At 30.9% G+C, this 11386-nt stretch overlaps 1 protein-coding gene across 1 annotated transcript; it reads left to right on the plus strand.

The window, feature by feature from the left end:
* The first annotated feature begins 1538 nt into the window (after positions 1 to 1538).
* Positions 1539 to 7476, plus strand: LOC123907096 (putative nuclear RNA export factor SDE5). The gene is made up of 12 exons (XM_045957199.1): positions 1539 to 1704; positions 2923 to 3502; positions 3908 to 3933; positions 4249 to 4317; positions 4819 to 4892; positions 5070 to 5329; positions 5807 to 5889; positions 6006 to 6062; positions 6482 to 6549; positions 6669 to 6772; positions 6882 to 6952; positions 7058 to 7476. The coding sequence occupies exons 2-12, from the start codon at positions 2941 to 2943 to the stop codon at positions 7172 to 7174; spliced, it is 1491 nt and encodes a 496-aa protein (XP_045813155.1). The 5' UTR covers positions 1539 to 1704; positions 2923 to 2940; the 3' UTR covers positions 7175 to 7476.
* The last annotated feature ends 3910 nt before the right edge of the window (positions 7477 to 11386 follow it).

The following is an 11386-nucleotide window of genomic DNA, read 5'->3' on the forward strand; positions in this document are numbered from 1 at the left end:
CTCACAACTGTGATCGGGAGGGGGCTGGAACTACTTGATGTCATTACTGATTCCTGAAACAAATTAAACCGGTGAAAACAAAAAAAATAGTGGCGCTTGGACTTAGTATTCAAATGTGATTCTGTTGATCCCAATATGACAGTACATTGTAATGTTTCTATTTGGCATATCTTATGTCTTTTTTATTTAATATTCCCTCTAGTTCTATATATAAGGAACACATTGAGAAAAATTCATATACCAAGAAGGCTTATTTTTTTATTAAAAATTCTAAAATATTATGTGTTATTCCAAAACTAACATTGAAAATGAGTTAGTGTAATTAATGCATAACATTGTAATGAGTTGCATTTTATACAATTTAATAAGGGTATACAAGTGATTGTCTATTTAATAAAAAATAAATTTAAAGAGTATTTCTTATAAAAAAGACCAATTTTTTTTCCAAAGTATTCCTTATATAAAGGACCGGAGGGAGTAAATCTTTATTTGGCTTGTCCCCGTGAGCTTAGCTCAGTTAGTAGGGACCTCGCACCATATGTATAGGAGTCCGGGTTCGAATACGAAACACTCCACTTATCACCTTTAAGGAGGATTTTTTAGCCTCTAGACTACTTGACAAAAAAATCTTTATTTGGTTTTTCCAAAATAAAAATTGGACACAATGGTCCAACTCTTGACATGTCCAAACAATAGTATATAACTTTCTACTTTAATCATGTTGTATATATACATTTTGTTCGGTTAAGTGGAAAAAAAGTAGAAGGAAAGAAAATTATGGAAATCGATGGATGAACTTGGACTAGAGTTAGTCCAAGTTCATCCGTCGGCTTCCGTAATTTTTCCTCTTTTCATTTTCTTTCATTCAAACCAAACAAACCCTTAACAGAGCTTCTAGAGTGAAATCACTTTCTCTTCTTTACAAGACAATATAATTCAGTTTTTTATTATTAGATTAGATGGCGGATAGAAGGTTATCAATCAACTCCGAGAGAGTCTTAAAGAAAAAGAAAATCAAGAGTTAGATATGTTGAAGGTGAAACTAAAAATATATGTGTGTGCATATTTATCCCCTAAATACGGAGAGGACAAAGGGTGTAGTGGCCATAATGACTAGGTGTGGTCTCATTATCTCTTAATTTGTGTATACACGAGTTTCAAATACCCAAACGTTATTATTCACACGAGTATGAATCTGAGTATTTGGTTTTTGTTCCTTATCTTGTTTTAAAAAAATACATGAATGCGTAAATCCTTTTGATTCCAAAGAATACGTGTACAAACGTTATTATCCACACGAGTATGAATCTGAGTACGACTATTTTATCAAATTATAGATAGAAAATGAGTATTATCGTTTCTTATCCATCGTCATTCCTAAATTAAATTATTAATTATCCGCTATTTTTATCAAACATAATAGCCTATTTAAAAAACACTCAAAAATAGGTTAAATAAAAAATCTAAATAACAAGCAAAATAATTACGGAAAAAAATAATAAGAAAAATGAGAAACTTGCCAGAGAAGCTGCTTTCGTAAGGATCGTGCATTTTTCCATTTTTTCATTTTTTCATTTTTTCTATATATAAAAAATTGGTCATTCAAATTTTACTTTCAAGTTGGTTATATAATCAATCAATCATAACATTCAAAACCAAACTGAGACCAATTTTTTGTTGATGACTTTCATCCTCTAAACTCAGGTAATTAACTCTAATTGCAGTAATTAATTATTATATTAACACTTTCTTCTCTTCTCTTTCATTTTGTACTCAGTGTGTGGGTTTCTTCAATTTTCATACTTTTTTTGTTTCGTTTTTCGATCAATTTACGATTCTTGCAAATTCTAGTGTTAACAAACAAACATTGACATTAACGTTAAAAATGCATTTTGTTTTCGTTATTTCTTTACCCCATTTGCGTCAAGATTGCATTTTTACTTGAAATTGTATATCTTGTACAGGTGCTGTTTGGTTCTTGATTTTCAATTCTTCTTATTTGTGTTGTTTTGATAAGTTAGATTGTTTTCTGATTCTGCTTTTTGACTTAGATATCCGTTTTTATTTTTATTTTTTCTTTCTGTTAATGGAAATGGGACTGAGGGTTTAAGACTTGGGCCATGTTTGGGTAAACAAATCAGTTAAGCGCTTATTGTATAATGCTTATATATAAGTTATTTTTATAATAAAAGATAAAATAAAGTCAAAATGTTTTTTATTAAGCTATAAGTTGTTTTCATAAGTTATTCTGTAGAGATTATTGGAATAAGCTGAAAACAACTTATGGATATGTCATAACTCATAAGAGGCCAACTCCCATTTTCATTGAACTAGGGAAGGGTTGTTCGAGAACTTGTATAGAGAAGGATTTCCCGCTTAGCAGCAGTTCTTCCATACCAACTTAGCAGCCCGGCACTGCTATTGGCATAACAACCGGTACACCATAGGTTGGCCCAACTCAGTCCTCTCGTACTAGGGCAGTTGTTTCCGTAAGTTCACCCAAATAGTCTAATAAGTATTTATGTCAGTAGATAAACTCAAATAAGCTAATCCAAATAAGCCCTTTAAGAACCTCATTAATTTATCATGGTACTTCAATATTTATAGACTGTTTGGTACTGCGTCACGTAAATGAAAATTGCGGCAAAAAACCATGTTTACGTGGAAGCTTCATTCTATAGCTTCTTAGTTTTCATGTCAAATAAACCTCCAGACGCGAATATGAAACATGAGACGTAAAACATAGCATTCGTTGTTTTGCTCTAATTTTGTTTTTATGACTGAAAAGTACAATCATGTATAAGCAATTGTGGACAGACACATTCTCTAGGTCAAATTCTTTCGTTTTCTAGACCTTATTCGTGCATTATCGAAGAAAAATTCCTTGTTGCACATAATTTTGAAAATTTGTTTATTTGACAGTGTTCGAGCATAATTAGTATGGAAGTCGCTGGCCAGAACATAGTCACATATGATGAAGATGAGGCGTTAAAGCGTTTGTATGATGCCTTTGGAAGTTCATTTACTCTTGAAGATATAGCTGATGCCTATTGCAAGGCAAGCAAGAATGTAGAATTTGCTGGGGAAATTTTGTATGATATGACGGGGAGCTCCTCAACATCTGGGAATCATTCGTCTACTTCAGATGCCAAGGTGGAAGTGTCTTCAGAATCTTCTGATGGACATTCCTTTGAAAATTCCTTCAATGGAAGGAAAAACTTCAAGCCCAAAGTTCGCCCTGTTTCAGCTGGTACCGTTTCAAGCGTTATTGGGAAAAGTTATGTTAGACCCATGCCACCTGCGAAAAGGTCTGATGGTATGACTAAACCTCCTAAGTTGGACGCAAAGGATCTTCCAATGACTGGAATTTTGCGTGAAAAGAGAACATCAATGCCAAAGTCTTCAAAGCGTGATCAGCTTCAAGGCGACATGGAGGATTTCTTGTTCAAAATGCTTGGAGTTGGTTTTCAGCTTGAAAGAAATACCATACGCGAAGTTCTTGGTACAGAGTACTCTCACTTTATGCTGTTGTTATTAGTATCTTAACATTGTCCATTATTAATTAAATATGACATGCCTTGAAAGTAAAACAGTTTGTGAGTTGGTCTGGTGTATGTCTTGAATGCTCTCTGCCTGCACTTAACTAAACCAACTTAACACTTTATTTTATATCGACTGCCATTATTTCATTGTGTAAATGAATCTGGTTTTACTTTACATTAATCCACTCTTACTAGTTATCAAATATTCAATTCAATCTACCGGCAACTAATACGTATTAGTATTTATTAATTATAAATTTCGTGATTGAGTCGGAGACAAGCAACTCATTATCTGAACTATATCATTGTGACATTATATCTTTAGTTTGTATTAACAGCTGCCTGATTTTATTGCAAACATGCAGATACTTGCGGGTATGACATGAAAAAGGTACACAATATTTGCTATGCTTCGACTGATGATGTTTATTACTTTATTTTCCTCTTTTCCGGTGTTCATATCACAATCTACAAGTTTTCTTTTCATATATAAAATTTCATTTAGGGTTCAAACAATGTAAATTTTTCGAGGATATCATCTTTCACTTATTTATTTTTTCTGCTTTATCCGCAGCGTACCTCAAACTTCTTAATTTTCTTCGTAGATGGACATGTGCATTATTTAGTCGCATGACACCATTGTGGTGCTTTGAAAAATATCATTTGTTATCTTTAGCTTATTAATATATATGTTGAAATCATTCAGAGCTTGGAAAAATTGCTGGATCGAGCTTTCGACAAAAGCCCAGCTGATGTTCGTGATTCATCTGAGAAGGTGAGTATGACGGCCAACATTATTTATAATTGAAGGCTATCATTACTTGTGAATTTTAAATGTGTGTAAGGGTTTGGAGTTAAATCCCACCTTCACCAGGGAGGAGAGGTTTTAGGTAAGGGAGTGTGGATTACCTTCTGTTGTGAAAGTTCTTTGTTAAGGGCTGGTTTTTCTATTGACAGTTGTTTACATGGAACGCATAATATGTGAAATATATATTTATATGTTACCTTTTCCCCTCACATTTTATTTTATTCTGTATATCTTTATATTGTAGGTTATTTTATTCTTGCACATGATTATTATCAAAGAATAGAAGTAGCTTTTGACTTCCTGTTCTCTTAGTTTTCGTATTCTCTTGATTGCGATGGGTTTGTGCAGAAATTATATCTTTCTTTGATGATCATGTTCTCATTGCTGTTTAAGCTAAATGTATTTTAGTACTTAGTACTAGTAGGCCTCCAATCATATAATTTGGATACTAACAATGTACGTATACAGTTTGTAGATATGAATACAAAATATGAAGCATCAGCATCTGAAAGAAAGTCTCAGGATTTAAATTGTAACAGAGGGTATATTTCTGTCTTTTTTTGCTTATGTCAATATCTGCTACCTCTGTCATCATCCTATTTACTTTTAAAAGATACCGAAGTTCTTGTTTATCTTTTGTTTTAATCGGTATTATGTTCTCGCACAGTTAACTAATTTCACAGCATACTTTGGGTAATGTGTTTTTTTTTTCCATACAGAAACGGAGACATACTTTCAGTTAAAGAAGTAGAACTACATCAGCAGCAAAAGGAGAGACATGACGTTCAGAAAGAAGTCTGGTCTAATTTGTTTAGCTATCGTGAGTATGTTGAGAATCCTCCTAAACGATTTGTAAGGGATTTGACTTTGAATAAGAATTCACCATATGGAGTTGGACATGTGGTGTTCAAACCTCCCAATGATTCAACGGAAGAATACAAGATCGACATGGACTTTAGGAGACGAGAAAATGAAGATGGTACGTCCTTGTTACTGTCCTGGCAAACCTAATTCTCAATCTTGGTTTATTATAGTTCAAATTCGTTTTATTGGGCTATATTCCTTCTGAAGAATAATAATCGTATCTAAATTAGGTTACTATAATGGAAATATTGTTATTGATTGCTAGTTTATCTCTCGTGAGGGTATGAATTTCTTAAAATTTAAAAGTACATTACATGATGACTAAACACTCTCGCCCTTCCTAAGAGTGGCTTTGCAATTATTTTATTTTTATGCTGTACTCGCTGTGGCAGTATCAGAGTTGTAGTTTTTTATTCTTACACTGTACTCACCGTGGCAGTATCAGAGTTTTAGTTTTTTAATTAGAAGAATTGCCTGATGTACGTTCTTGGAAGCAAAATCGATTGACCATTCATATTTTTATTTCTTGTACTTTTCTCTTCCTTTGAAATTGAGTTTTACTTTTTATAAGATTAAGTGCTGTGTGTGACAGATGCAGAGAACGAAGCAGAATACCAAAGTGTGCGGAAAGCTGTGAAGGAATATCGGGCGACGATGAAGGAATATTATAAAGCGGTATGTTGCATTACTTTTTTCAGATTATGTGGATTATACTTTTGTCCCACATTTGCTTGTTAAATACAGTTAACTTGTCACTTTAAAGTACACTCATGCTTAGCTTGTCACTTTAGGCTGTTGAGGCATTTGCAAGCGGAGATCAAACCAAAGCTGAAAAATTGTTAGATCAGGTAAGGTTTGATCACCATTGAATTTGTTCATGACATCTGAATTTCCGGTTTATTGCTATGTCTGTTGTAATGTTATGTATACTTCTACTAGTACTTTTTTCTTTTGACTTCTGATAAGCGTGCTCATCTTGCATTCAGTTCTTTCTTACTAATAATAATATATTGTATAGGGAAACTCCTTTGAGCATTTATGATTCGATACCAATAGTTTAGAAAGCATGTGTTTGAATTGTGAGAGAGAAGTTACTACATTTGGTTTATGTTGAAGATACAGTGAGCTCCAACTATCACAATTTCTTCTCGATGATTATGGATGCCTTAACCAGATCAGATTTGTGTCCAGTTTTAACATATAATAATTACCCTTGTTAGTTATTCAAATGTTGTCATTTAACTGGTGTATGCTATGGGGTTCACAGGGACAATTTTACCTGAAAAAGGCACATGAAGCTGATGAAGAATCGAGTAAAATGATTCTTGAAACAAAGTAATCTAATTTTGCTAAAAATTTTCATTTCTTCATTCTCTTCCCCTTCTTTTCAAGGGGTTAGCATGGAAATTTCGTATTATAGTTGACGATATTTCTTTTATTGTATTTGTTGGCAGAACGGCAGACACACAAGAAATGGTCCTTGACCTACGTGACCAAGACCCGAAAGATGGTGTTAGACTACTCAAGTGTCATCTTTCCACTCTGTCTGGAAGTTCATGTAAGTGTATTGATCTACTAATCAGTTTATAGATTATTGAATATTGATCCTTTCCAAATTTCCTCGTGTTAATTTTACATGGTAATTAACAATCCCCTATCTCCATCAGCGTTCGACTACCTCAAGGTTATCTTTGATGCAAATGATCAAGCTAACAAGAAAAGGTCTTGCAGACGACTGGTAAGATTGAGTGGTTTTTTGAACTTTATGGTTTTATGTTTATTTTGAATCTACCAATGATTTTTACTTTTTTAATAATGAGTAAATTACTCTGATTATGGACAGGTATTAAAACTATTAGAGCAGGAGTCTATAAAGTGGGCCGAAGGAGAAATAGCTGAGACAATAATGATCCGCTTAGATAACATTGAGCGTCAACGGTTGAGTTTTTTCAAAACATAGCATCTTTAATGTGAACCGATGTCTGGTTACTAATTAGTTAACAAAAGAACGGGCCATCCAACGTCCATGATGTGTAAGTACTTAACTATCGGTCAATTTTGGAATTGAGGTTGTGGAAGGAAGTGAGTTGGTTATTTGGTCCCATATATTTTGCATGATTTTTTGGCAACATTAGTTGAAATATGAAGATCCAAATTTGATTGTCCGTGCTAGTGAAATGTTAATGTTGTTTCGCTTGAATGTACAGAATATGATGCTCTTTGACTCTATTGAGTTTATATGAATGATTTTCTTCGAGATTATATTTACATGTCAAAAAATAAATTTTGCATGATCTATTTTGAAGCGTTGGTTGGTTGGTTGGTTATTTAGATCAGTTTTGAAAAGTTAATCAAAATATGTTATTCTAACTGTTTAAGAATCAGAACACAACAACTTGTGATGATGGGTTCATTCTCTAGGCATGACTATGAATACGTTCTAGATGATTGCTATATTCATATGGTTGTATTCTGATTTTGTTTTGTGTGTGGAAATATTCTTTCTCTTTTTTTGAATGTTTCTAGAATTTTGATTTTTTTTTTAGTTGACGAGGTTTTAATTTACATGACCGGAATGCTTTTGTGGTACAAAAAGGTCCTTCTAAGATGGACTTTATATTAAGTACCCATAAAAAAGGACTTTATATTTTCAACAAAAAAAGGACTTTATATTCAAAAATAGTGAAACACCCTTTAACAATATTCAACATGAAAAAAGTAAAGTGGTATGATATGAAGCACGGACTTCGACACGGACACCGCGACACGACATGGAAAAGGACATCACGACATTGCTAATGTAAAAAATATAGGACACCGACACCGCTACATATTTATAAAACATATAAATTTGAGAATCGAAATATATACATGTAAATCTAATTTGAACAAGTTATTTTTTTAAAAAAGTTTTAAAACAAGATATGATAGTATTTTACCTTTATTTATCCATCTATGATCGAAAAAACTAAAAATATCGTAATCAAAATGTAATGTCTTCAATCCCTCATTGATCAATATTGTTGTTTCTACACATCTTTAACTCTTGTAGATATGTTTAATATGTGCCTAAAGAGAGTATAAGCAAAGAAAAAATAAATTTTTTTTGGGACACTTGTCCGACACGTGTCATCCGAGTGTCTTACAAGTGTCGGACACAGATCAAAGGAGTGTCAAACTAAAGGAAAAATTGAATTTTTTTTCCGACACAGATATGAGCTACCCGACACGTGTCGGACGAGTGTCATACGAGTGTCAGACACCGTGTCGGACACCGCGACACGTCTAATCATAAAGGTGTCGGTGTTTTCTAGGTGGTATGTATCTTGAAAGAAAAAGAAATATGTACCAAAAAGAAAAAAAGAAATAGTATAATTTTATTTTAGTAAAGCCGTGCTACATTATAGAAGATAAACTCACATTACTTTTAATATCACATATAATTAAAATATTTTTATCACATAGTTAAATAATATATATTATTTTAAAATATGATTATATTTAATATTAATATATGAGTAAAAAAAAAGTAGTTTAGAAATATTAGTTTTTTTTATTAATTTATATCGTAGTTTGTTTATATTTTAATGTAATAGATCTCTTATAATATTTCATAAGTTGGAAAGGATGTATCATTTTTTATTTTATTAGTGTAATCATATAAGATTTTAGTTTTCTTTATATGAGTTGCAATTTTATAGTCAAATGTTTTTTATTTTTGATGTATCCCTTATTTTATTATTTTCAATAAGAGTTGGAGGCATACCTAATTATATTTGTAGACAATATTGCTCATGAGAAATGTTAAAATAAGTTTTGATTATTGAATATGATTCATATATGGTGGATTTGACTATTTGTTCCACGTGATCTCATTTTTTGAAAATTATGTATCAAATAGCGTATTTGCTTACTACGTTCTATGCAATTTAAGGTTCCAAATAGCTTATCTACTAACGTAAACATTCTTTTAGAATATGTACTTAATTTATCCAAAAAGTTATAATATTATGTAAATTAAATTAATAATTTTTGAATTATTGGTGAATTTTAGTTGTGTGTAAATATGTTTAAATATATGTGTGATTATATTTTCTAAATATATGTAAATATATTTTAACATCTACGGTTTTAAAAATTTCTAAAATTTATTTTGACAAATGAGCATCAACAATTTTTATTTAATAATTTTTGTCTTTTTTTAATTTAATTTAGAAAGTTTTTAGTACAATTCTAAGTGGGGGGAAAAGTATTTAGCACAATTTCTAAACTAACATGTTTTTAGCACAATTCTTTTCATCGATTCATTTTATGGTTGTAAGAATAAGATGGCATGCGTAGATTAAAATAGGACCGTCTATTAAAATTCATATATATTCATATTGAACCATCCAGATTTAGGCAAGTGTTATACGATAAATGCATGAAGATTATATATTTGGATTTTGGACAACATCTAAGTCAAGTTGAATCAATATACTTCTTGCATGTATTACAATTATAAGAACCGCATGACTTGAGTGTTAACTACAAAAAAAAAAAACTTATTTTAATTTCTACTTTGTTTTTGTTTCTATATTTCTCTTGATTGAGATCAAGTAGATCACATACACATTGTAGACAATATAGTATTTAAAAATGAGACACATATTTATATTTCTAAATTATTTGGATTGTCCTCTTTTAATTGAATGCCTCCAACATCAATATACCCTCGATCTATATAAATTTTAAGACACTTCAAAATCAATAAATAGAAGTCTCTTTTATCCTCTTCAACTTATTCACATGAAAAAAATTAATTATATTCCCATTAATCAACAATTTTTTATACAAATCTTTTACCTTATATAAAATAATAAATGAAAAAGAAAATAAGAAACAAATAAGCTAAAACATTAGACTAATAAAATAATAAATGAAAAAGAAAAGTTGTCTAATTACAAACATTATATCAATTAAAAAAAATGATGGTTTACAAACTGCCATTAGAGTTAAATACACATCCTTACATGAGGTGCCATTTCATAAGCTTTATAAGGAGCAAAGATGCAACGTAAGCAAAAATAGAAGTATGTTTTATCCTGTTCTCCTCCTTCACATAAAAAAATAGTCATATTCATATTAATCGATTCAACTCAAAGTTTAATTAATCATCGAACAAAACAGCGGTTGATATTTAAAAAATTATACAACCTAAAAAAGAAATATAAAAAATGATTAGAGATGTTATAAACTCTAGTAATAGAAAAATTCCAATTTACAAACATATTAATAGGCAACTATCACATATATGTATATCAATTTATTAATCAATCACATGTAGACATACCTGATATTCTAAGAGGTTAGACATCATCACCTACCAAAGACAAAAACCAATATACTTATGATGTAACTACATATATGCACACAATAGCTTTTAAATCAATTCAAGACACTATAATGTGTAACTTTAACATATGGAAGGTGAAAATGCATAACTTTTTCTCATGGAGATGTTAGACAAAGAAACCATAGAGTTTTTGCCATGAGATAGATAAATTAAAATTTTGTTAAAACATAGAAGGTAGACTTCCTGATATGGTGGTGATGATAATTATCTTTTGGGTTAACTTTATATAGAGCTTGTGTTTGATAATTAGCTAAATTTACATATTCAATATTAGTGTCTCCAAGAATTCTTTGCTTTCAATTGCATTAATCTTTTATATTATAAGCTTGTATACACAAGCAAACTTTAAACCCTAATTTGTTTTCCCTGTTTTCCCTCCATTTTATCTTGCAATTTTTATTAAAAAATAATACAATTTTGTCTTGACTAGGATTCGAACCCGCAACCCTTTAATACAAGACAATATTTCCAACCATTATGGCAAATATACCAATTGTGATTAAAATTATGTGCAATAATTGATAAGCACCATCAATTTTAAAAGTATATCATATCAAAATTATTGTTGACTATATTATTCATCACGAAATATTTTTATGTCTTTCCTGATCAATGATTTTTTTTCTACCGGATCATAAATTTAGAGAATAATTATCATGTGAGATTTGGAAAGTTATTATCACGTGTAATTTGGAAATTTATTATCAAACTCAATTCAACTAAATCAATTTTTTTTGCAATACAAAGAAACACAACCATAGTCATGTCTCTAATCAC

The sequence above is a fragment of the Trifolium pratense genome, linkage group LG2 (genome assembly GCF_020283565.1).
Source record: "Trifolium pratense cultivar HEN17-A07 linkage group LG2, ARS_RC_1.1, whole genome shotgun sequence".
Taxonomy (NCBI): domain Eukaryota; kingdom Viridiplantae; phylum Streptophyta; class Magnoliopsida; order Fabales; family Fabaceae; genus Trifolium; species Trifolium pratense.